Source organism: Temnothorax curvispinosus, unplaced genomic scaffold (genome assembly GCF_003070985.1).
Source record: "Temnothorax curvispinosus isolate PA1 unplaced genomic scaffold, ASM307098v1 QBEX01004937.1, whole genome shotgun sequence".
NCBI classification, from domain to species: domain Eukaryota; kingdom Metazoa; phylum Arthropoda; class Insecta; order Hymenoptera; family Formicidae; genus Temnothorax; species Temnothorax curvispinosus.
This window is the reverse complement of record NW_020214717.1, coordinates 11,076-38,936: the sequence shown is the minus strand read 5'-3', so window position 1 is coordinate 38,936 and position 27,861 is coordinate 11,076. Positions and strand designations below refer to the sequence as shown.

At 40.4% G+C, this 27,861-nt stretch overlaps 1 protein-coding gene across 3 annotated transcripts; it reads left to right on the top strand.

Moving 5' to 3' along the window:
• LOC112454261 (palmitoleoyl-protein carboxylesterase NOTUM) lies at positions 1-26,980 on the top strand. 3 transcript variants are annotated; one of them, XM_025015549.1, is made up of 9 exons: positions 1-905; positions 21,362-21,740; positions 22,450-22,510; positions 22,603-22,832; positions 23,396-23,605; positions 23,697-23,985; positions 24,183-24,505; positions 24,762-25,049; positions 25,911-26,980. In XM_025015549.1, the coding sequence occupies exons 1-9, from the start codon at positions 888-890 to the stop codon at positions 25,973-25,975; spliced, it is 1,863 nt and encodes a 620-aa protein (XP_024871317.1). In that variant the 5' UTR covers positions 1-887; the 3' UTR covers positions 25,976-26,980. The 3 variants fall into 3 exon arrangements, with proteins under 3 accessions (XP_024871317.1, XP_024871318.1, XP_024871319.1); XM_025015551.1 differs by lacking the exon at positions 1-905 and adding an exon at positions 10,782-10,834; XM_025015550.1 differs by lacking the exon at positions 25,911-26,980 and having other exon boundaries at positions 24,762-25,384.
• Positions 26,981-27,861: the final 881 nt, after the last annotated feature.

The following is a 27,861-nucleotide window of genomic DNA, read 5'->3' as shown; positions in this document are numbered from 1 at the left end:
TAGTGCAAAGAGCAAGGTATAGCTGTACTGCACGCGATCTATCGTATCGCAAGATCGTGTGAAAGCGCGCCTGAAGTGCTCATCTACTCTTCAATTAATCGAATCATTCCGATTACGAGATCAAATTATCACGTCAAGATATTCCTTTTAAGCTTGAAAAATTTCTTCAATCAATAACGAGCACTGTCTAATTCTAAAATTCCTAAGCGCGAGCTCGCGTGAGAATCGCGAATTCGAAGGGGTGCCCTGAAATTCGAAACGGGTGAGCGCCGGGGGTGAGGAGGAGGAGGAAGAGGAGGAGGAGGAAGAAAAATCGGGCGAGAAGAAGAGGAGGTGTCAGTCGCTATTACTTCGTCGATCGTGCCCGGCACGTGCGCGTACCCGGCCCCTCGTGCCTTTGGAAGAAGAAGGGTGCATCGGCGGAAGGAGTGAAGAAGGAGAGAAGAAGAAAAGGAAGCGGTCGAAGCGAAAAGTGACGGCAGTGCGCTCCGAACCGTCAAGCGGGACGCTGGAGGAAGAGAGCGAAATCGGTGCACGCGCGCGCGTTCAAATGCGTGCCGTAGTACCACGTGACTCTCTCGGGATACCCTCAACCCCCGCTTAAATATCGGGATCGTCGTCGCGCGGCACTCGATCGGAGAGATTACGGACCACCGCGAATTTTCATGTCGCATCAACCGTACGAATGGATCAATAGAAAAACACAGTGCTGTTGTGATTCGTTAACGAGACTAAGATGATTCGCGTGAGGATAGATTCGCGCTGTTGTACGCGCACGGATTGAAGGTGATCGACATGAACTGCGATGATTGCGTGTGAATGAAGATACGAAGATTTGTCGCGTGAGAACAGCAGCTGTACTATTTAGCATACGAGGGTGTATCAAGATGAAGACGGCGTTGCAGGTGAGTCGAGTTTACCTTGCACGAACGTATTTCGCGATTTTCTGTTATAACTTTACCTGATTTTTGGATAAATTTTAAGTTAGGAATGTTGGGCGTGAGAAATCTTATTGAATAAAAATATGGAATTATGGGTAACTTGAAAATTTTCACAAAAATCGATATCAACATCCTTAATGTTATCATATAGTTAAAGTTTGTTAAAGCAACAGTTATATTTAATTATATAATTAATATACATATATTCGTATAGTTTTTATACAAGTATTTATAATTTTTTATTTTTAAATTATATAACACTGCACCCAGCAATTAAAATGAACAAAGCTGTTCGGCAGTTACTTACGTAAAAAGGCAAATCCGAATAAAAACAGTAAATAAAATTAAACTGCCATACGAGAAACATGTAGACGATAATGGACAATCAAAAATAAATCCAGATCTTAAAAGAGGGAAGCTATCGCATGCGTCATCATCATCAACAACAACAGGGGCGAATGTCCTGTACATTAATTCCTTCTTATCACACACACGCGCGCGCATACACACCGGCGCGGCGGCGTCGTAAGACGAGTAGCGGCCGAGGCATCCCAATCCTCTTTTAACGCTCTTTGATCATCTGGAAGTTCTGCTTTCACGGGTACCCGCCGCGCGTTTCTCACCCGTCGCCCCTCCACCGACTGTCTCCTTCTCTCTTTCCCCTGACAACCGTCGTATATGCGATGCGACTAGGCGTACACAGTGGCCTTTAACTTTTAAGTACGATTTAACGAAAGCCTTTGAACGCTCGCCTGTGGTCGCGAAAACTCCACGGTACCGGTCGCGGATTCTTCCCGGGGGGAGGGGGGGTTATTTGACCTCCGCGGCCGCCGCCCTCGAAATCTTTCTTTACCACGATTTCGCAAGCTTTTGGCTCTCTCGCGCACGGCGATCCTCCACCGTAGCGTTCGCTTTGATATTTTTAATGCTCTTCGCGCGTCAAAATATACGGCGCCGCTTTTGTACGTCGTGGAAACTCGAGAAATCTGTAACCCGCGTTAATGACGCTTCCATAATGAATTATGCCGATTCATAATCAATTTTGTTCACGGTACAAAAATCTCGGGTGAAATAATTATAAAGCGAAATCCAAAACTATTATTTATATACAATTAAAGTCACGTAATGCGATCATATAATGTATAATTGTAACAAAACCGTGTTGAATCTCCACGTATCTATCTTCATTAAATAAGTAGAACTAAAAAAATATCAGAGGTAGCGCGTAACGTTTAACACGCGATGCGATCGATCGATCGATCGGTCATTTCGGACGAAAGATTGTAAAAGACAACACAAAATGTGTAGTACACTTAAACCAATTTTGATGACTTAATTTATTTTAATTAGCTAATTAAAAGTAATAATTAAAATATTGATTTTAATGAACAATTTAATTTAAATTTAATTATTGTTGCTACGCAATATTATTGCCTCGGCGAAAATATCGACACAAGCAAACGTCGTTAATTACGGTGTCGATTGAAGCTCATTAGGTGAGAGGCTGTGTCGAGCGCGAGCTCTACGTAATCGGGCGACTTCCTGGACGGCCCGACTACGATGCCCCTGATCTGGCGCATAGAATTCGCGCGACGACGCGACGCACGTGATAAATCACTTGCGGCAGCTATAGCCGCGCCGCGCCGCACGCGATAAACCGCGAGCTCCCGCGAATCGCGTGCGATTCTCTCTCGCACAAATTTATCGTCGTCTGTCGCCGACAGCCGCGCGCGGCACGTATTAAGGGGATATGGCAGTGGGAAATCAAAAAGAGGGAAATAAATTTATTCTCGCACGATATTATCACTAGCTGTGTCTCCGATGTGCGTTTTCATAACGACTTAATTCCTAAAATTGCTGAAAATTTCGCGGGAGATACATCCACTCGACCCACCAGCTGCGCCCTTGTGCAAACGTCAAAATTGAAAGCGCACGGTTTAAACGAAGCTTCATGCTTTTTTCCAAACAGCCGATTACAATGGCCCAAAAACAGAAGCTCGGAGCGAGTTACATTTCGGAGAGAGAGAACGTTCGAAATACCGTTTTCCGCCGTGGACCATAAATGTAAATGGCAAAAACATATAACAATCGATATTTAAATAAAACATAATTTATTTTTCCATCAATTTCTATACAGTTATAACTTTTCACGTATTCTCTCATTCTTGATTGTTTGACCGAAAACACTACTTTGTCCTTGTTATTTGTTGTATTCAATTTACATTCAGAATATTTTATTTACCGCACATTTTTATTAAATTATTGTAGCAGAAATTGTTTCTACTCTTTAGTTAGATAAATCGACTAAACAATATGTAATCTTTGACGTGCAGTTTTTGTAAAATAGGTACTCGGTTAATTTTAATCACACACTATTTTTTTTATCTTTTTAAGATATCTGTAAAGGTTAATATAATGAAGCAATATTGTTTTCTTAATGCAAATTTCGAAAATTATTATATTTCAATTTTAATTATTGACATTTGAATTTCTAAAATTAATTATCTTAAAAACAAAGAATTAAGAAATTTCAGCTTAAATTTTTGTTACTTTAGTAACTTTAGTTAAGAAATCAATTAAACAATATAGAATTTAATTCTTGAAACACCTAACTTCTTCATTTTCAGTGCTAAATAGTTTGGTAGTTAAATTTTAGTTGCAAATTTAGCATAGGAAAATTATTAGAAGTAATTTCTCGGATACTTCCTGTGTGCGTATATAATTTTCCATTACGCGTCACGATGATGCGGTATACTTGAGTTGCGAATACAATTCAATGTGTGGTTTTAAATGCTTCGGTGATTCCGCAGTTAACAACAAAGCAAATAATACTATAAAATAATACTGCTTTGTGGTTAAAATATGTTTTCATAACAACGTTATTTAAATGTCAACATTAATCTGAGTGTTACTACTATATCAACAAAAGCTCCAATTACCACTCGACTTTTACCATTCACAAAATACGTGCCAAATGTCCATTTGTTACCCAAACTGCTGTAGCTAACGATATCATCGAATTTATCTTATTATACGCAATATGTAGAAACATTTTTTTATATTTCTTAGAAATTAAAAAACTGATTTAGACTTCTAATAGCAATATATTCCCAGGGTTGATTCATTTCTTTTCTTCTTGTTGAAACTGTATAATTCATATCGATAATTACATGCAATAATTGACGCACGATAGGCATTCGTTTATGGATGACATATGTGTATCGCGGCTCCGAAACGGAGATGAAGCGTCCCTTGTTGTTCTCAAGCAGTTCGCAAGCGAATAGTGCCGGCCGTAAAAAGCAGGGTGGATAATTGCGATGATCGTTTATGCCACCTGCTGCCAAGGTTAGCGTTACCGCGATATTCGCATATCCGTGTGTCCCTTTGGCACCGCGAACGACCGCGCTCGTTAATGAGCGTATATTGATCTCACAAGCGCCGCATGACCGGACATCAAAGAGTTAGACGAGCAACAAGTATCCCGTCAAGAGAGAGAGAGAGAGAGAGAGAGAGAACCAAAAGCCCCGAGATTACAATTTAAGCCTGTTTACGTCGGGATTCCATCTCTGTGATCTCGCGCGCCACGCATAGTCCGCGTCGATTCGGAATCCCGTCTCCTCCGGCGTTTCTCCACACCGCGCGCCTCTTCCCGTTTTAGCCCTTTGCTCTGCCCGAGCTGCGTTTGCGCGCCAATAACTCGAGATTATTTTCCCAATGTACTCGCGCGGCTCCGATATTGCCTCCAAAATATAAACGTCCGTGCCGCTTCGCGGAGGCGCGCGTTTTGGAAACAGATAAATAATAATAAAACATAAAAACGTATTTTCACTCCCAAGTCTTGCGCAATCTTCACCCGAGACGTAAGATAAAAATGAGAGGTTTCTACAAGTTTCTCTCCGCACATAGATATAAATTTGCTTTATTTGTATAAAAAGTTAAAAAATTGATACTCTCTTTAATGGAAAAAACATTGACAACTAAAATTATTTATCATTGAAAATTAAATTTTTCGGCAAATTAAGCTTTGAGGATATAAATAATTGATAAAATCTTATTTTTTTAGTCAATTTTATTCTATAATAAAAACTCTACTTCAAACTTTAAAGAAATGTTTAACGTGCTTAAAATCTCATGACAAAAATTATAAATATCTTGGCATGCAGGTACCATTATATTTGTTTAAGCAAGAAGCTTAGCCTGCGCAATTAGAATATATAACCTCATCCGGATTAAGCTGTTACATTTAAAATATAACACGGGCAAGGAAGGAAAATATTAATAGGGCGTATTCATGGTAATGCACATTTCAACCGCATGAATACGAAGATGGAGGAAACGGAAACGGAAACGGAAATGGAAGGAAAAAAGTAGCGACGAGAGTAATGTCCTACTTTCAAGTCCTTTTTACAAACGCAGGAAGAGGTGACCATTTTGGATTTCGTAATGAGAGCAGTATCAATGATCATAATAAGAAGCTATTAAGATTTTGAGAAGACTGTACGTCGTTTCACCGTCATTTACCTAAACCGTGGGCTTTTCGCGCGGGAAACGTGTCGACGATAAAATCTTATTGTCGAAGAAACGACACGGGGGAGCGCGGCGCGAGATTGCTGCGATTTACCGCGAAACTTTTATAATGTTTTCCGGTTTGCCGAGAGACTTTCGGGAGAGGAGAAACGATAGGAAACAGGGGCGCACTTCTTAGAGGCGAAAACGCTGGCGAGCTGACGGAAACAATGCCCCGTTAGAGAGTAATGTCAGTCCGGATTCGTTCTACTACGTGCCTTTCTGTGTGCGGAGACGGCGGAGACCCGGGCTGGACGGAGCATTGTGCCAGCAAGCAGCAATTAGTAGTGGATGGGCGTTGTTACCTCAAGTCGAGAGGGATATTCAGTTTGTAGTATTTAAGGGAATCTGGACGCGGAGCGACCAGCGCGACGAAAGCGTCGCTGGCCGCGACGGAATTGGTGACTGCTTTCCAAGACGCTATATACGACACTGATTAATTACGTCGAAGAATAATCATGATAGTCGCGTTTTATCTTGAGATGAATTTTCCTTTGTAATAATAGCCGTGGCAAGAGTAATTTAATATATTCTAAATTAATATAATAGAAATATAATAGAATTGCGAGTATGATGCAAAATGATATTTATAAAATTTATGAATATTTCTCCAGAATGTGTTAGGAAAGATCGTTCTGTATAGATATTAAAATATATAGTCCAAAAGTTTAAAAATAATGAAATTAAACGTAATAATAAATAACAATTAATGTGAGAATTAGCGTGGAATTAATGCTGATAATTGCTAAAGGCTAAACATCGCTCTGGCATCGGGATCTTCTATTTTACCCGGGATGTGTGATACGCTGAATACAAGCAGCAATGGCATCGCGAGGTATAACAATTACATAGCAGACATGACTTCGTTAAACTAGGTGGACAGTGGTTTATATAAGCAGACTAAGAGATACAGTGCTCTCGGAGAACAACAGTAGGGCCGTTACAAGCGACATGGGAAATGCCGGGATAGCTTATGGCGCTGCTAACGTTGGCTGGCTGGCCGCGTTGACACCGTAAAGGAGATTCCACGTATAAATCGTTATTAATGATATTTTATTCGCTGGAAAGAGATAAGTTTCATATGAAATGAGGTCCGGTGAATCGCTGTCATAACACAGCACGGCAATTAGCAGCGGCAGCAATTACTGAGAGTAGACGGAGAGTTGTGTACTCAAGAAGGCGATTATACGCGCATCTACTTAAGAACATCTACATTACAGGAGATGAATAACGATGGCGATGTGGACACGGATGAGGATAATTGCGACTTGGATTACAGAGCAGCAGGCAATTTAATCTTGAAGACCACGAAGGCAAAAGTATATTTACATCGCGAACAATCTACCTATTCTATATCCCTCCTCCCTTCCCCCTTGTGCGAGGGAAAGCTTTTAAAGGTACATTAAATAATGGCTAAGACCATTACGACAATTCTCAGATGAACGAGGAGAGGATCCTCCAGAGAGATTTGTCGTCCGTTAGCAGATTATCTTATTTATCGCGGTAATCCAATTTATAATTGATACAAATTTATATCATCTACTCTTACCTAGTTCGACTAAATATTATGTTACAGTTGGATTTATTTTAAATTTCTATTCTACGTCGCTTTAAAGGATCAAGCTATGTGTTATAATTGTGGCAAAATGCTATCGGAAAACAAAACTTATTATTAACGAAGACATAATTGATTTGTATATATTATAAGCTAGACATTTGACGTTTTTATCACACAAACCTGTGATATCATATCTATCAGCGTCTCAAAATCAAATCTTTGTTCAACGTTCCTCTGGAAGAAAATCGCAACGAGATCGGGAAGAGATCAAGAATTTCCGACGGATTAATCCAGCGTTAACGACTGGATGTCTAGTTCTCTTTCACAGAAAAGGCTGTCTAATTCGCGTTGCTCAAGACTCGAAGTAACGATGACGACGAGATTGAGCTCGAGCATTTGGACTTGGACGCTGACATGAAACCGAAGACGATTAAGACGACGGCGACGGCGACGGCGACGATGATGACGATAACGACGACGACGACGATGACGACGACGACGACGATAACGACGACGACGAGGATGGCGACGATGCTTCTGCCGTGAGGCGGTGAGCAATTAGCGACACAGCGCGGCGAGATCAGAGGCCGAGGGCGGGGTGGGGAGCGGCGGCCTAATTACACACGGTACCGACCGACTTCAAAGGAGCCGACAGTTCCTCTCCTCTCCGAGCCATCCCCTCCGAATGGCCAGCCCGAGAACAACGCTCCTCTTCCTCGTATACCCCAGAGCCCAGGCGGCCAACGCAGACCTGACTGTGCCTTCGATACTCTTCCTTCTCTCGGTCCCTCTTTTCCTCCTCCCATCTCGTCTCTCCTCCCATCTCCTAGCTCTACGAGAATACCCCTTGCTGCCTTTGATCGCGGGGTCATCCGCGGTGGCAGAACTCACTTCGCGCCCGCGAATATTATCGTTACATTATCAGATTGTATACCTGCTGAAGTCGTGACGACTTGTCGCGCTAGATAATAAATTTTGTTGTTTGCCTCTTGACGGGAGAAGTGTAAATCGCTTTCCCGCGATTAACCTGAGTAGAATCAAGATATATTTCCAATTGCATCTAAACGATGAATTATTCTTGCACCTGTTACATAAATCTAAATTTTGTTTAATCTAATAATTTTCGCATTATATATTTCGTTAAATATTTTGACTCTCATATGCAAGAGTAGTCGAGCGTAAAATTATGCCGACACTTTTCGAAAATATAGATATAGGAAACATTTTCTTCTCCGTTCAGGATCCGCGCGTCTCCCACAAAAAAATTATTCGAGAAAAAACAAATATCAGAGCGTAATTTTGTCCGGCACGCTTGACGGCTCGCCTGGTCTCTCCTCGAAAAAGGAGATCCAAATTTAATATCCCCAAAAAACGTGCAGCGAGGCTTTCCGTGCCCGTGAGGGAAAGCAAGACGACAGCGCGGTACGGCGGTCGGCATCGCGGCCCAACGATCAAAGGGGCGACGACGAATCACCATGGCCGTGGGTTGGCGTGCGTCCCGCAGGGGCCCGCGAGCGTGGACACACGAGTGGGCACGCGTCGCGCCGAGAAATCGACGGGGACCGGTAAACCCGGCGCGGATATCCAGGCCGACGTGCGGCGGCTCTCGGACGCCGCCGCCGCCGATCTTCCACGAGGTCGTAACGCCCGACGGGCTTAGCCTTAGCGGCTGCCTCCTCTACCCGCGTTGTGGCCGCAAGTCATCAGTCAAGTCTTTGAGGCCGGCTTCAAGCTGCCTTCCCTCTCTTCTCCTATCCTTTTCTCTCTCCTTCTCTCTCTCTCTCGAGAGAGAGAGAGAGATCTCTCACACTCTCTCCACTCTCCGTCTTTCTCGAGCCCGCAGAAAAAGGCCTTTTGCCGATCTGGCTTGGCGGTGAGATCAAACGTTTCACGGTCCACCGTACGGTGAACCGACTGCGCGCGCGGGTGCGCCGCTTCAGGCCGATATACATAGATATATACGGCGGTGGAACGAAGAAAGGGCGAAGAGGGGGGCCGAGAGTGGACGGTGGGGAAGAAGGAAGGAAAGAACGGGTTGCGAGAAGGAACGAGAGAACTCGCGCGGAGAGAAAGGGCGTACTCGAACGAGGAGAGGAGAGAGGTCTGAGCTGTTCGGCGAAGGAAAGGGAAAAGGCCCCGGGAAGGCACCTAAACAAATACGCGTGCCCCCGCTAACCGATCGCAAATTTGTTGAGGGCCGACCTCGAGATTCGGCCTCGCGGCTGTCGCGGCGCGACCGGCTGTCCCAATGGTCGATCGGGGACGCGATCGATTGTTACGTGATTTTGGGGAAATATTCATGATTATATATTGGCGGACAGAGAGACTGGTTACGCATCGCGATATTTTTCTGACCTCGCCGTGTTGGATTAATTTCCGGATTAATGTTTTGACGCACATAGGTCGAATACACGCGGGTTGTCGCAAAATACGCGACTGCGAGAATTGTTTAATTCAAAAATATCGTCATCAATATACACGGGTATTTTATTTATTTCGATTGTTTGTGCCAATGCACTCGTAAATAAAAAAGCTGATCCCGCTTTTTTAATAGCTTATTCGTAAAATTTTATTCCATTATCTATCGCGTGTATCTAAAAAGCATGTAACACGTTTAGCCATTGTTAACATATATCAAATGCAAATCTCAAATACAGTTTTTAGTTTCTGATTTATTAATGTTAAATATTATTCATATTAATCAGATGAACTTATTATGGAACTAATATACTTGTTAAACATAAATTTAACATAATAAATAAAAATTCTTCCATTTGAATAATCTTATGCCATTTTACGATATTTTTGATTACTTATTGAAGAGTACGGCAATTTTTTGAGAGAAGAAATTATGTGTTATCACATATATGTGTTATGTCTTGTATATTTTGAAAAAATTTAGATTTTTTTAACTTCAACTTACATACATTGCGTAGAATACCAGGCATATTTCCTTTAATGTTTCCTTGTTTAAGAACACCTATAACAGAAATCAGTGAGAATGATTAACTTCAATTTCAAAAAGCCGTTCACACATAGTTTTATTCATATATAAAATATATGAACGTATAAACACAGTTGGAATATTGAAAAAAAAAATAAAAATAAAAATCAACGAGATAATATAAAATTCATAAAAATCCGGTGCGTATGCGAGACGCACAAATCGAATAGCGATATAACATGGACGATGAGCTTCACGCTATAAGCTTATGAGTAAGATTCATATCCCGGTGGGTCTAATTAGCAATCGAAATGAGCGACCGCGAACACGCGAAGGCAATTTCCCCATTTACGGCCCGGCGGAGAAAACGCGGCGGATCGCGGCGTCCGTCGCCGCCGTAAAGCCCCGCTCCGCTCGGTCGTTACGAATCCTCTCGATATCTCGGACTGTGTCTCTCGATAGCTGTGTCTTCGGGTGGGAAGAGGATCGCCGGGAGACGAATCTCGTTACGGGGCAGCTACGAATCGTATTATCGATTTGTACGGCGTCGCGGATTGGCGGCGGCCGGATGGAACCTTTGATGTTGCGCCGAAGTTCGCGGAGTAGGCTTCCGGAAAGAACACCCGTATATACCGTATACCTGTAATACGCACAAGTCCGGATCGGACTCACACGTCCGAAGAAGAATCTCCCGTCGAGGAAGCGGCCGCGAGATGAATACGAAGAAGAGAAGAAGAAGAAGAAGAAAGAGGAGTGGAAGAAGAAGTGGACGCCGGCACGAAGTGTGCCCCGCGAGAAGGAAAGGAGGAGAGAGAAAGAAAGAGGGTAAGGATCTTCGAAATAAGCTCCCGTAAAATCATTGCCTACCTACGCGCGCCCGCTACCGCGCCGTTATGTCCGATCTCGCCTAACTCGTTTGATATCAGCCGGAGTCCGATATCTCGGAGCAAGCCGACCGTCCAGTTTCGATCATAGCTCTCCGTCGTATTTCTAAATCGAATTTTTTCTCATCCTTTCTAAAACGAATTTTGGACGATAACGATGTTGGGACATTGCGTGTAACGATTGTAAATAATCAGATTCGATTAGATTTATCGTTGCTTTTAAATTATTATTCCGAGAGAAATATAGTTTTTAACTAACGTGTCTATAAATGAAGAGAGATTATTTAACTTATAGATAAGAATATATAATATACAAACTTTTGTTATGCGATTTGCTGTAAAATACTGCGAACCTCTTCAATTCTTCAGATTCTTTTTTTTTTTGAAAAAGAGAATATAATTTATTCGAACGACAGCAATACGACGACAGGTAACACTTAGAGCCGCTGTGCGCGGTCTCTTTCCTCGTTGGCAAAGAAGCCGCCCTAATATCGGGAGGGGGGAGGGGAGGGCAGATGGTCTCTCTCGCGCGTGCAAAAACGCCATTTCCAGCGCGCGCGGCCGAGCCCTCGAAACGAGCGGCCATAATCGATGTTCCGTCTCTCGCGCCTTCGAGTTTCTCACTTCCTCCCCGATCCTTCAGGCGAATCAAGGTCAAAGTTCGTCGCCGCGGCGCGGCGCGGCGCGGAGCGTGATGCGGCTGCTCTCTACGGACGGGCCTCTGAAGAACGCGGCCGAGATTTTTCCGGAAGAGCTACTCTTTTTTGCAGCTCGCCGCCGAGTGTCGGTTCGAGAGGAAAAACGCAATCTCTCTCTCCCGGTTCCGCGGCGGCGCGCGAGTTACGGATAGAGGCCCCGGCGCAGAGGAGAGAGAGTTAGCAAGAACGCGGTGTAGGCGGCACATCAAAGGCGCACCTCGGGCGTGAACGAGCGAGCGGGCACGCGGCTCAAGTAGAGAGCGGAAGACACCGCCACCAATCCTACCGCCATCCAATATATTTACTCCGATGGACCACCGCTACCATCACCATCGCGCCGCCGCCGCCGCCACCGCCACCACCACCTCCGGCACCATCACCCACCGCCACCATCACCATTGCCATACTATCGCTATTACCACCGACGTCACCGTCACTGCTATCGCCGTCGCTGCAGCCGCAACGGCCCGCAACCGCTGCTGCTCCGAGCTCCGGAGCCGCGCGGCGCGACCACCGTGCAACCGCTCCGCCGCCGCCGCAGTCACGGTTGGCGCGCGGATACTTTGTTCGCGGCGCGCCACGCCGACCTGACCGAGCCTCTTCTTTCTCTCTCCCCTTTTCCTATCAATCTCCGCTAGAAAATACGCACCTTAGATTGTAAATTGTGGTGCCGCGCTCTCGCATCGACAATCACGGTGACAACTCATTCGCTGCGGTATCACTCGGGAAACCTATACACCTATATACACCTCAGACATGTACGGGACATATGCGAGACCTCGACACGTTCTTTTCGTTTTTATATTATGTACCGGTTATATGAATATAAAAATTACCAATTCCGCAAAAACTCGCGTAAAAGCGAAATTATCTTTGCAAGAATTACAATTTTACCGGAGATATATCATTACCGTCATGTCGTGTCTTCAAATATCACTGAAATAATATAAAGTATAATTTATATAAATGTAAAGAGACTGGAAAGCGAGAGGCTACTGTGTGGCTTGAAACTGAAATCTTTTGCTAGGAGAGTCATTAACGCGACAGTGGTTATTTAATACAAAGACCATACAATTCGTTATACTTTGCACGCTGAAAAAGAACACGCGTAAAAGAAAATTACAGAATTTTCCGCAGCTCCGTTCGTTACTTTCCTTAAGTAATCCGAATCTAAAAGTTTTCTTCGCGGCGACGGCGCCGCGCCGGATGTCTGTGGGCATTGTGATTCAACCGTGCTATTCAACGGTTGTATAGTTTCGCTTCGAATACATCTGCAGAAATGTAGTTTTGAATACATGAGATTGCGAGAATAGTATGGCAGCTATTTCGCCCAACTTTCTACGTCCGTTTCGAGAAAATACAACTTCCAGTTGTAATTTGCAGCCGTATATTGAGCGTGTATCTTGAGCGGCGCTTTGCCAGCTCCAAATGTATAATGTTACACATTGTGTTATGCATCCCAATTTCGATCACATTACCGAATCATTTTTAGGTAAAATTAAGTCTCACATATATCGGCAGTTTGGTTAATCAGACATTGCATCTTTCGAATTTTAATTTCCCACTTTTAATAATCTGACATTGATATCTTACAATTATGTCTTATATTAAAATTCTGTTAACATAAAACTCATTTGAATTTAAATATAAAATAGTTATTATCTGCTTGCGCAAGATTGAAGATTAATTCGCCAAACGTTTCTAATTTAAAGCCCAATATGTTTCTTTTAAAACGCTTTTAAATTGTTAAAAGAAATAATACTAGTAACAATTTAGTTACCTAAACTCCGCATTGAAATATCACAATGCTTTATAATTAATATCGAATCGACCATCCCTTTCGGGCTAATTCTTTACTTTTGGCCCCAAGTTCACTATACTTCCTCGGATTTTCTCGTCGTGCAGATAATTAGCGCCGACGGGAATTGCGACCTGTGTTAGAGCTAGTTTATGAACCCGACGCCGAGGAAGTGCATTGATCCCGCGGGTCGCCGGCAAACAGGCCAACCGATAAATTAGTTGCCAGCAGATATCTCCTTCACTTTTCCTTCGTACGGCGTTCGGAAGGCGCGCACGATGCGACGTGGCGCGGCGCGGCGCGGCGCAGCGCGGCACAGCGCGGCGCAGCGAAGGCGAGGCAGGGCAAGGCAGTCATATTTCAGCCCTTGTTAGGACGAGGGGCCCCTGCCGAGACGAGCCAGGGAGAAAATCTCTTTGACTCGCCGCTCCGTGCCTTAATCCACTGGCGTATATACCCTATCTTGCCACCTGCTCTCTCTTCCTTCCTCGTCTCTTCCTTCCCTTCACCCTTTTATGTTATGTATGCCTATCTCCCGCTTTCTCTCTCTCTCTCTCTCTCTCTCTCTCTCTCTCTCTCTCTCTCTCTTTCTCCCCCCTCCCTTCGATCCTGTTGTCTGCTTCTTCCTTTCTTTCTTTCTTTCGGCTCTACCGACGTAAATTACGACAGATATTTACGCCGATTTTTTCAGGTCTTTTCCTACCGCTTCAGGGTCTTTCCCCCTTTTATACGAGTGTTCTGATCTAAATAGAAGTGATATATATCTACCGTAGCTGATTATTGCGGGATGTTATATTAATTACTGGATTCAGTATTAGGAGGTATATGCAAACATTTGCTCGTTCTTAGACATGTTGATGTATCCAGATGCCTGGAACATAGATGAAGTATTTATCTTGGGATATTTTGATGTCGGGATATCAAGCGTGGAATCAAGAGTATATGCTAGTTTCAGGATCAATCTATAATTAGCATATATGGATGAGAAATAATATTGCACCGTCGACTAAAGTGCATAGAAGATTAGACCTTAATACTGTTACCGTTGGTATAAATCTATTCTAAAGAATCTTTTATAAAATACCGAAAGAAAGCGGATTTGTGCTTTTCTTTCATGCATTTTTCGGAAGATTGTAACATTATTGAAAAGAAGTATTCAGTTTCAAGTAAATACCGTGCATTTTTCGGAAGATTGTACAAACATTAATGAAAAGAAGTATTTAGTCCCAAGTAAATATCATACGCACGTTGTATAGAAGTAATCGCAAGAATGTAGAGAATATCACGAACTTGGGCTTTTGTCGGGGGGAAAAAAAATCACCTGATCGGTGCAGAAATGCACAGCTAAGTCAAAGCTAAGCCGAAGAATAACGAAGTTTGTTTAACGTCTATTTCCGTGGACAATTCAACTGGGATTAAATGTATATACGTATCTCGACTCGTCCGAACGCTTTGTCACACCGTTAAGAAGACTGATCTTCTGCCGACGAAATGGCACGGAAAGATTTCAAATGCGCCGTCACATCCGTGCGAAAAATATCGAGTTCGGAGCTGATCTATAGTGAAGATCGATTCCTCGATGTCTGCGATATCAGCTTACGAATGATAACGTATTGCCGTAAGAGTATAGCGAGAAAAAAGAAATCCGAGAAAGGAAATTGATGTCAATTTCCATGCTAAAAGGCGCACGCTTGTATACCAATATTCATAACCAAATACAAAGAAGGGAAGGATGATTTCCTTTGAGGGTTCGATATACTTTGTACCGAGATATCCGAGGTATCGTCTATTTGTGGTCCGTGGCAGAAGAGAAAGAAAATGTAATATGCATAAGCATAAAACACCGTTCTTTTATCTTCGACTTTGCAGAATGATGATCGTGGTTGTTTCCGTTGGTATGTGATAAGCTACTTTAACAATAACGGAAATAGATCACGGCGGCTTTGTTCTCCAGAGAGATACATATATATTCACGTGGGGAGATATCGCGCGCACGTTTTTAATTTAATTCAATTTGCACGCTACATTATCCTCTATTACGAGGGACCAGTTGATGAAATCGATGATATAATGAAAAATAATGAATATTCATTTTGTAACTGCGGCCTTTCATTATGCACAACGTGTCATTAAATCAATTTTAGAATTGTCGCTGAAATTGATGAATAATTCGTTGTAATATAAATCGCGCTGAAGGCATGTAAGGCATGTAAGGCAGACAAATGACATTTCATACAACGAGAGCGTGATCGATGGTTCCACTTTTTTCGGAATTCTAATAAGATCTAAACATGTCCTAAAGTATTCCAAAATACCACGAAAATTGCACGAAATACCGTTGAAAGTAATTTCGCGTAAAAGTTTCGCCCGGTAGGCGGGGGTGGAAACCGCCGCGCCGGTTTGGGCGGTATTCGAGGGAACGTAATCTAGCACCCTCGCAGGGCTCGCGGAACTTCTTCTCTCCCCCCAGTTCCCCACGCGCTCGCGGAACCGCGCGCTTGTTAAGTCGCGAGAGCGCGTCGAAAGCTGACGCTTACTTTCGCCAACTCCTGCTCCTTCCCGAGGAAGGAGCCGCGCCGCAACAACAACCCCGCTGCGCCGCGCCGCGCTGCGCGGTTATGGTAATGCGTGGTTTGCGGTGCGTGTTAGCCGGCCGGACGGCCCTCGTAATGGTAACGAGACGGTCTCTCACCATCATCATCAACATCCAGACGACGACGAAACGCGATGCGAACGATCAACGACTCTCAGGCCGGCCAGCAAGACGCACGGCCCTCTTTCAAAGATGCCGACTACTCTCTGGCTATTTTTAACCTGTTTTCGTCTCCCTTATGCATCCCTCTCTGTTTCTCTCTCTCTCTTTCTCTCACTGTCTCTGCCTCTTTCTCTCTTTCTCCACGTCGCATATTCTTACAGCCATGTTACGTGTTACAATTAATCAGAAGAAAGGCATTTGATGTGTATTGTCCAAATCTGGGATTTTAATTACATTTCCCGATTGAATAAAGTATTAAAAACGAAATTTATTATGTTTCATAAGTTGCAAAAAAAATATGTATGTCTATATAGAGAAGCATCTATATAAATTGCACACATTGTATATCGACATATATGTTATAGTATGATTTATATATAATATATACAATTTTATATAGATTTAAAATTATCATATTACGCACATATAATTCCACATATTAATCGATTGAGATTTGTAGAAAAGTTCGATTTAATCACGCGTACACATGCACGGGCAATTAATGTATTTGCGTATAATCCTACTTGTCTCCATTATTATTTCATCATTAAGTACTACATACTCAAAATATTCATCTTATTTTCAGTGCTACATTTAAATACATCTATCAACGCATTATGTATGCATTATATATTTTTAAAGTTATATATGGTTTTCTATATGCTCTCAGGGAATCCATGTCCCAAAGTATGAATAAATTGCGCCTCTCTTTCTCTATATCTCTCTCTTTCTTTCTTCATTCCATGCGTGTGCATTCGCACACGCCGCATCGACGGAATGCCACGCATCACCAACCACGAGAGTCAGTCAACCTCGAGAGGGAATCAGGTGTGGAACAAATGAATTCGCGACGGGGGAGGCGGATCAGCCAGCTCCTTAATCTCGCGGAAGCGAATGCTTCTTTTGTGAAGGACGGACTCGTAAAGCAGGACATTGCCGTTCAACGTCATTTCTGCTCTGATGCTAAAGTTCGAGATCATTTACCTATGTAAAAAGTGATCGAAAAGGGATCGATGGCCTTTATATATCTTAAATCAGTAGAAAGGAATTCATATTTCAGTTATTTCGTGTTACATTAAACATTATTAAATAGAGAATGATATTTGCAGAATATATTGTACAAAGTTAATTCTTTAAATTTAAGCGGAATAATATTCTACAATTGTATGTAATTATATGCATTAGTAGTATCATTGAAAATTGAATATTCTGTTTATACGAAACATTTTTTATAATCCTGCATGATAGGAATATATCAAAATCAAAAATAATACGAAAAATCAAATAATCTACATCATTTTATTTTTTATTGAAATTTAAAAGAAAAACATGTACACATTAAACCGTGCAAAAATTCAAAAAATACATATGCGCGCGCGCACACACGCATGCACACATGTATAAATTTCAAGGAGAACTTTTATTCATTTGGGATGGAATGAAATGAATCGCATCGATATCGAGCCGCCTAACCGAGTATTGTTATAGTATTGCAAGAACCGAACTTGAAAGTAATTCCAATAGGAAATATTTTTTATTCTCCGCTGATAATTAAATCCACTTTTGTATGACTCTTTCATTTGATAAAATTGTAATACATGTACCATGATAGAGGAAGATTTAAATAAAAATACGATGACTTTTTCATTCAACGACGAAGAAGATTAAACGTAAAAAACTAATACATATCGTTTAAAGAGATAATTATTTTTCAATAAATTATTTTTTCAACTGTATCTACTATCAATTACACAATCTACAATAAGATCCAATGCTTAATACAGTATACTTTCCTATCGATAAGATCCCATAATAATTCTTCGAAAAATTTATTCAAAATCAAGGGTTAAGGTATATAAATACTTATATTCCTATGTGATGAGAAGTATTGGAGAAAAAGATACATTTTAAAATATTAAGGCATCCTAAATAAACTCCCCGATAAAAATCACGAAAGAGAAAATGTCTTCGTCGAGGAGAACGACGAATGTTTCTCTCTTTCTCTTTATCACGTGCACTAACGATAATAAAATATCGATGGATGCGCGAATACCCGGAGCTCGCATGAGTGCGCCGCGCCGCGCCTCGCCTCGCCTCGCCGTAAAAAGCCGTTCAGATCGCGGCCATTTATCTACGGCGTGATTCATCTCTTTGACTGCGGTGCACGGTATCTTTAAACGTTTTACCTGCTACCGGATTCCCTGCAGCTAGTATACGGTGCGCCGCCGCGCCGGTCCAAGTAACAGCCGTCACTTTGTCGGCCTTTGTCACGGGGATTATGTGCCGGGTGGCAAATTATGACGGACACCTTCACGCCCAGGACACCTTCTAATGCGCCGGCTACGGAGTCGGCAAAAAGAAAGAGAAAGAAAGAGTAACAGAGGGAGAGAGATAGAGAGTTCTTAATATACCTTGAGTACATGTTTTTTTAAGAGAGAAAGCTTGAGATTACGCAAAAGTATTTCTATAGAGATTGAAATTTTAATAGATGCTATATGATATTTAGCTCGTTTTTTATTGCATTGTATTGGATTTAAAAGAAAAATATAATTGTAAACAGTAATTAAATGAGCGACAAAGTCAATGAAAATTTTTTACCGTTCAAAAATCAATCTACCATAATTAACACGATTCGAATAGATGATAACAATTGAACGCATGCGAATATTTTGGAGAAATAATATGTTAAGCCCCTTGCACAATATTAGGCGATAGTGATAGCGATAGCGACAGCGACAAAGTTGCCGACAAAGCTGTAACTTTGTCGCTGTCGCTATCGCTATAGTTATTGCCTATTGTGCAAGGGACTTTAACTTGAAATATAAAATAAAATTTAATTTGTAACCTATAAATTATTGTGATATGTATATGCTTTTTAATTGCAGTTTGACGATGTCGTTTAATATTCTACTTATCGTGCATTTTATATGTACATTTCTGACAATGTATCAGAGTATTTTATACATATGATATCAAATTTAATAAATAATAAAAATCAAAGAGGAAATTTCCACTATTTTTGCAATGGCTCTATTCTTCAAAATGTACAGCAGTATGTTTTATAAATTTTTATTTATTTATCTATGTTGTTATTTATCTACTTATATTTATAAAAGAGAGTACTAAAATTATAAATAAAAAAATAATCAATTTATCAATAGTTTGTCATTCAATCTTATTTCCAATTGAAAAATGTGAATTATCAAAAAGGACGCATAAATTAAAAAGATCGATATAAATGATACATATTAAAAAGTAAAAACGTTTGCGTTATGATATCGTTGCCGAACTTTGTTCAAAAGCGGTTTTACAGCCTTCTCTTTTTCAATAGCTCTTGAATAGCCGCGCTCAGAGCATAACATAAAACTACCCCTCCGCCAGCCAGGCCCGACACCCCAACGAATTGATTTACGGCATAATAAAGCGGTTAAGCGCAGAGTGGAAGCACCCCCGTTCGAGTCGTCTACTTTATTTATGACCTCCCCGAAAGTTTCGATTCGATGCGGATTCTCGAAATCGCTGCAAGTCCGTCGCTACGCTTTCCCGATAATTTGTGGTTACGCGAAAGGCACTCGACGAGAGGGAGACATGCCACTTTCGGTCAGCTTTAAGTTTTACGGTAATAGAGGGGTTGGTGCATACCCCAGGTACTTAACGTCGGCGAACCATGAAACGTTTTCCGCTTGGTCGTCCTTAATTTTTTAAGAAACCCGGATTGTCGCGTCACGCTGATATTTCGAAACTGAGCTAAACTTCTCCAGCGATTTTCTATGGATTGATGAAAATCTAGGCTATAATTTAGAGAAGTTTTTCGTTGACCTGTCTAAGAAGTTACATGACGAACAGATAATTGTCTTTCTGTAAAAATAATTTGGGTTATATGAAAAAACAAATAAATCTATCTAACGTTAGAACTATCTAAAAAATAATCATAAAAAGTAGAAAAGAAATGATCTCATTTGACATTAAAAAAAAATTAGCTTCGTGATATTAGTCTGTTACTTCGTGATATGCCATCGTAATTTCTTAACACTTTTTGTAATTGAATTACAATTTAAAAATTTTGTTAAAATTTAATTTAAATTAAACAAAATAAAAATATATTTATTATCTTTATTTATGTATCTTTAAAGCTTAATCTGCTCGAGTAAGCTTTCTGTTGCTTGATTACTTAAAATCCAATTAAATCAATTAAAAATCTTAAAAATTTTAAACTAATTAATTTAAATTTTAATCTAATTAAAGCGTTTATGGATAAAGGAATTTCATTCAGTTTTTCAAGGTTACGAATGTAAGAAATTCTTTAATTTTCATCGAAAAATGCGATGTACACACTACGGCAATATCAAGAACTACGGTATGCAATCATGAATTAGGCACATCCGCGTTTCGCGTAAACTACGAGAAAGCCCCACGGCCAACAATCGGTGATTGCGGCTGAATCATGACATCGCGCAGTGCGTTTCTTTCACGGCTACGACGCAATGCGAAAGGAAAGGCGAGAGAGGTGAGGCCTCCTCTTCTTTTTGTACCCATTGCTCCGTACGGAGCGGAACCCAATCCGCCGTTTGCGGCCCATTATGCCCGATCATAATTGCGTCGCAACAATGTTTCTCCTTCCTACCAGCCGCAAGTGTTGGCGGCAAGGCTTTCATCTCAGACCGAGATCGAGACCGAGCTTCTGTTTCCGAGGTGTTTCCGCCGCCGGCTACCGTCCTGGATGCTGGAACTTGATCCTAAGTAGTCGTTTTCGTGAAAGAGGGGCAGGAGGCCGAGGGACGTTGTTGCGGTAAAACGAGCCACCGATGGATATGGTAGCCGGATGCGAGATAGAGAAGGAGAGAGTGGCGCCATGTAGCTCGTCGTCCTCTCCGTTATCGTCGTTTTTTAAATTATTCCCTCATCACTTGCTCATTTGTTACATGGTGGCCGTGTAATGTGTTGGCCTGATCGCCGATATGTTCATAAAAACCATAAAAAAAAGAAGCGAGGAAGAGTGCACGCTCGAAAGTCGAATTTGAAGACATTAATTATCAGAACATTGTAACGTTTGATATATCTATTATATTGAAATTAAAATATTTATAAAATATCTGTAAGATTTATTTTGCAATAAGGAATTTAGCCAATTGAAATTTTTGATAGAATATATTATACGATAGACAAACGTGATGTGTCGAGATTCGAGTTATCAAGGTTTCATTTCGCGTATTTCAGATTATGCCGTACTTGGCGGCGTTGATCCTGACAATAATCGCCGAGGACAAGCCAACAAATACGGTCTCCGTTTCCTCGGTCTCCTTGGGCTCGCCGGAGGAGTATCAGAGCAACACGATAAGGAAGGTGATGAGCTACTTGGGGAAATACGGTCTGGACGACCAGCGGGCCCTGAAGAGGGTGTATCTAAGCAACAGATCGATCACCTGCAACGATGGATCGCAGGCCGGTTTCTACCTACGAAAGTCCCACGGTTCCAGGCGGTGGATCATGTACCTGGAGGGCGGCTGGTACTGCTACGACCAAAAGAGCTGTAGGACCAGGTGGATGCGGATGCGGCATCTGATGACGTCAACCCAGTGGCCCGAGACACGCGACGGTGGGTCCTCCCGATCGTTTATAATTATACGTCGCGCGGAACGAAAACGATTTTCCGCTCGTGCATCCAAGCGCCGAAACTCTCGCGCCGCGTCATAAATTAATTTCGTGGTGATCTTCCGTGGACGCGCGCGCGCTTTTGAACGCTCGCATTGCTCCTCGCATCGTTTTAAATAATACATGTTATGCGATGCGGATCAACACATATGAGCTTTATTATGCACGAATGGTATTTATTGCGCCGCGCAACGACGATATAAATCACTTTTTTTCACCCAACTCATTTATGCGTATCAGAGAAGACTTTCTGAACCTTTATATCGCGATATTAATGTACGAATTTATATACAAAGCATATATCCAATCATTATTGGATATTGCTTCTATTATATAATTTAATTTGTTAATTAATAATCTGTTATTAATTTTATCATCATTAAATATTTCTTGATAATTCAGAAAATTAATCTCGGTCAGGAAAGATTCAATTATTAATCGAAAAATTGTGGCTTTTATTCATAATTGCAAAGATCCAATTTCGTCAAAATTCTGCAAGTTTTAACATGCAGTAATTACCAATTGCCTTTTTAAATTTGTTCTCCAATATCTGTAGCTGCAAGGCAACAGGTGATCCTCGACCAGCATATATGCACGTTGCTTGATATTGCCACTGATTGTCGAAATAAAAATATTTCCGATTTTTTTTTCAGTGGGCGGGATGCTCTCGCCGAATCCCGACGAGAATCCATTCTTTTGGGGTACGAATCACGTGTAGGTATTGTCTATCTGTCGTACGGTCGACCTCGCGCGTCGCTAATGCACCGGTCTTTACGTAACGATACGCCGTTGTTGTCGTCCCACAGTTTCGTTCCTTATTGCACGAGCGACAGCTGGAGCGGCACTAGGGCCTTCAGGTCGCCGAACGACATGTTTTCCTTCATGGGGGCAGAGATCGTGGTCCAGATCATCCGGGACTTGGTTCCCCTTGGCCTCGAAAACGCGAGCGCCTTTCTTTTAGCCGGTAGCAGCGCGGGCGGCACCGGCGTTATGCTGAATTTGAATCGCGTTCACAATCTGATACATCATGAATTGGGTACGTCGCACGATTTATCAATTATCGCCCCCAATTATTGCGCCCCAATTAAACAATTCCCGTCGTCATTATTGATAATTGCCGCAATTTTCATGGTAATATACGTTTCTCATTTGACAATCCAATTATGTCAGGCGAATCAGCATCGATAATGATATAGTTATTATCAATTATTTATATTTATCGTTAATACAGCTGTTCAAGCGTAGAATCACATTTTAATTAGTCTCCTCAATAATATCTCTCATTAACACTGACACAAGACCAAGCTTTCTCATATGCCATTCTTTTTAATACCTATATGAGTTTTTAAATATAGATTTTTCATAATGTTATATATAGTATATATAATTTCTGTTTTAAAATTGTATGAAACAGAATCGTTTATAAAATATTGTAAAATATTTAAAACAGATTAATATTCCTGTTCTATATTTGAGTTTCTCAATTTATTTTATTCTTTCAGCATGCAATATATCTTACTGCATAAGCATTTTAGTATTCTTTAGTCACCGACAGTATATAGTTCGGTTATGAAATATAAGACTTATCTATTCGCGCAGGCTTGAGACACGTTGCTATACGTGGTGTGTCGGATTCCGGATGGTTCCTCGATAGAGCGCCTTACTCTCCGAACGGCCTGTCGCCGGTCGATGCGATACAAAAAGGAATGGAATTATGGAACTCTCGGATGCCACGTAATTGCGAAGTTAGATATCCTAACGAGCCGTGGAAGTGCTTCTTTGGATATCGACTTTATCCAACTTTGTCCGGTGAGTTCATCTCGTATCACGAAAATTTCAGTTAGTATCTAAAATTGCTATGTTTCGAAGAAAGTTTAAACTCTTTTATTTAACATCTCAGCACCGTTGTTCGTCTTCCAATGGATATTCGACGAGGCACAAATGAAAGCCTACAACGTCGCCGCGCCAGTAACGAGACAGCAATGGGACTACATACATAAAATGGGCGACAGTCTTCGGCAGACGTTTGAAAATGTTACCGCGGTCTTTGCCCCGAGTTGCATTAGTCACAGCGTCCTGACGAAAAGGGATTGGAAGATGATTAAAATAGACGAGGTTTCCTTCGCCCAGGCATTGTTCTGTTGGGATCAAATGCCGGTCGGGAATTATCGTAGCAACGAACACAACAAGTAAGTAGCCGAATTGATATTTGTTGTTGCATGAACCCCGCCGATTGAAAATATATTCGTCGTTGCACCGCGTTGTTTGCCGAGAAAATATTTGTCAGAGTGTAGAGTCGGATTCATCCCGGTAAATAAATCAATGACGCTCGAGATCAATGACGCTTCGAGGCCTCGAGGAGATAATGTTTTTCGTTCTGCTACAGTACTCACTCGCAAATCGAGACCAATCAACCGTGCGGAAAGTCGCTAAAAAAGCTACTGCGTTCTGGTATCAGAAAGGGAAATGGTACCGCGATCGAGGACGGAAAAAGCAGAGTTGGCTCCTCTACGGAAATGCAAAAAGCACGATTGTCCGCCGTTGGCAAAATGCAGGAAAGAAAGCCGGTCTCCGGTTCGATTCAAGAGCAGGAGAATAAGAAGAGGCGAAAGAGGAAACATAAAAGCAGAAGGAGAGACAGAAAGGAGAGAGAGAGAAGTAAAGAGGAGAGAATGAAAAAAGAGAAACACCAGCGGAGAAAGAACGCCGGTACGGTTTAGCAATGCGCAAACATGTTTTGAACCTTGCTCAATAACAGTCGACATTCTTTGAATAGTTCCAAGCTGCTTCATATAATTTTTATAAGAATAGATTGACCGAAAACTCTTTTAGCGCTACATTTGATTTCGCGATAATATTTAATTTTTAACATTTATTAATAAATTTTAAAAAATAATTGATCTTTTCACGTGGTTTGTATTGACGACGATTATTCGAAGTTTATGCATTTTTTTTTTTTTTTCAGGTCGTCGCAAGGGCGGCAAACAAGTTAACGGCAACAACCATACGGCCATATTTAACGGCATCAGGCCGCAGCGATCGGTGATACCGTCGTTCAAACGGAAGTGCGTCAAGAACTGCCATTTCCGTATGATAGAGCGCTGCACTTGGCCGCAATGTAACCATAGCTGCCCCAAACTGCATAATCCCTTTACGGGCGAGGAAATGGACTTCATTGAACTGCTCAAGAGCTTTGGTCTAGACATGAAAAGTGTCGCGAATGCCCTCGGCATCGATATACATACATTGAATAGTATGGATCACAATGAATTGCTGAATCTTCTGACACAACGCGCGAACTAGCAAGACATTTTCTGTCGTAACGTTTATGCAGAGTTCTCCTGCTTGTTTTAGCAATCTCTCCGTTGGCACGTCCTAGAGTCAGAGCTCAATATTTACGTACAATTTCAAATATTACGTTTCAAGTAATGTGAAACGGTTCGTATCAGTTGTATCCACCGGTACTAATGTTACAGTACTTAAATTAGAGAAGATATATTGCTGGTAGAAATTATAAGTAATACAAATCTATTAAAATATTGAAAGTATAGATATCTCTATACTTCTATAAAATAATCAATACTTCTAACAAAGTAAATTTTTAATGTTCGCGTAGTACAAACAACTCTATAATACTAATAACGTGAATTTAGATAATTTTATATAAAATAAGATGCATAATTATATAATTATATAATATTATAATATTATATATAATAATATTGTATTATTATATATAGTATTTAATAATAAATTATATAATTATAGTTATACAAAGATATGTAATTATGCAACATGATGACATACCAAATCAAGCTTAAAATATATTTTTTTAATTTGATAACAATTTTGCATATATCTTCGCGTTGTATATCTTTGCATATTATTGATTTAAACCGGAGACTGCCAGTTGATCAAATCGATGAATTATTAGCTCCGCTCATATAACATATAAAATATATAATTTTTTTTTTTTTTTATTCAACGGCAACAATTTAACGTACGAAGTATGCTTGAATAGAAACGCGTTACGCGTTATTGACCAAATATAACGCGTTTAACCAAAATGGATGTACATAATTTCATAGAGATGCCTCTTATGGTGCGTTTGCAGGACTCGCTTCGCTGAAAAGACGAGAAAGCCCAGAGAGTGGAAATTTCAATTGGCATTTTCGCTGACGGACAGGGGAAAACAAGAGAGTTCTGGCGTGTAGAAAGTGTATATTTCATTGTAATTGTACGACTACACGAATATCTTAATTTATTATAATTTATAGGTAAAATAACCGATCATGTAAGTATGTTTTACGAATTAATTCGTATACGTTCATTGCGCAGAGTTTGTCGCCAAAATTAGAAATCGGGCGAAAGGCAGAACCCTCCCTAACTTCATATATCTGTTCGAATGCAATTCTTTTCATTTCGATTGTCCTTTGATTGTCTTTTGTAAAAAGATCCTTTTCTTTATTAAACACATCTTTGTGTTCATCACGTCATATAGATTCAGTTTGCCGTGTCATTTAGAACAGAATCAGCGTAAAACTCAGTCATACATGAAAGACTGTGAGGATCTTCCAATGTTGCAAATAGGACTGTTTCTTTTATGTAACGTCGGAACGGAAACTCATCAATAAACAATTGACCGACCGACAAGGCAGCTTCATAGACTGATTAAATTATCTACCTCAACGAATCAAATCGTATTAATATCCTTCATGTACTATAATTGTCAGATTAGAACATCACGATAAGAACAATGTTACTGTAAGTTGATACGCGTAAAATATATATATTGTACCTATGTCTTCAGTTTTGTAATATAACTCTGCCAAGGTAATGTTATTTATTTAATATAGTATAGTATCCGATGATTGCAGCGGCATATTTTTTTGTCGTGTGCACATATATACATAATATATCGATGGTACCAATGACATTTTAACTACGAAACTATATATTCTCTCGAGAAGGTTATTTGTCCAATAATTTCTTTCCTGATTATATTTTGTTTATATCGATTGTACGGTATAAAAAGTATTAAATAAATATATTACAGACTTAAGAATCGAAATGACACAATATCTACAATACTTTTCTCAAACATTTGACAAATAAAATGATCATAACTTAATGTCCAAATTAATGCCCAAAAATGCACTTATTTTTATTGATACCATCGATATATTGACGTTAAACATTATATTTTAAAATTTTATTTATTTTTATTTTTCTAAATTGTGACCCCGTCTATGCGAATACGATTAAAATATTCGAGGTTTTATGGGTCAAAGCTCTTGCATTCACGTATACTGCGACATGTACTGTTATCTTTTAAAAATATGACTACTGTAAATAAATTGTATATCTGTTCTATTAAGAGCTTGATGGTTAATGGATCATTTATTCGTATTCCTGCATTCGAGACCCACACAGACCAGCAACGTTTAAGTAAAGTCCGTATTATCATCTATCATATATGTCCATGTCATAATCCATAAAAGAAGTACAAGTATAATCAATCAAAAGTATAACTATCTTTAAAAGTTCTTTAATAAGAGCTCGTAAAAAATTTCTGTTATTGAAAGTAACTAAAGTAAGGAGATGGCGCCAAGTACACGCGCCATCGTTGTACTAAACACACTAAATCATTTCATTTGTACAAAAAAATGTGCTATCAGAAACTAGCCAACTTATAATTCAGTAAAATCGGTATCAATATCAATTCAGTATCAATTTAGTATCAATTTAATAATATCAATAAAACCTAATATAATTATTTGTGTCTATATATATATATATATATATATATATATATATATATTATGTATATATATAAATATATATACTATGTATTAATATTTTATTATACTCGTATCTATATGTACATTACTCTTACACGAGTAGATCGTTTCATCATTTGTACAAAAGATTCGATATAAAAAGTTGACGCTAATATATAATCGAATGATTGTACTTGTGTATTACACAATTGCTAACTGAATTATAACTATTTGGCCACGAATTTTACTACAAATTTTAAATTATTAATGCGAACCGAGTTATAC

Excerpts from the sequence above, each read along its gene's own strand:
- LOC112454261 (XM_025015549.1), top strand. Across the intron at positions 23,606-23,696 it reads ACTTTATCCAACTTTGTCCG|CACCGTTGTTCGTCTTCCAA; the intron begins GTGAGTTCATCT and ends TTAACATCTCAG. Across the intron at positions 23,986-24,182 it reads CGTAGCAACGAACACAACAA|TACTCACTCGCAAATCGAGA; the intron begins GTAAGTAGCCGA and ends GTTCTGCTACAG.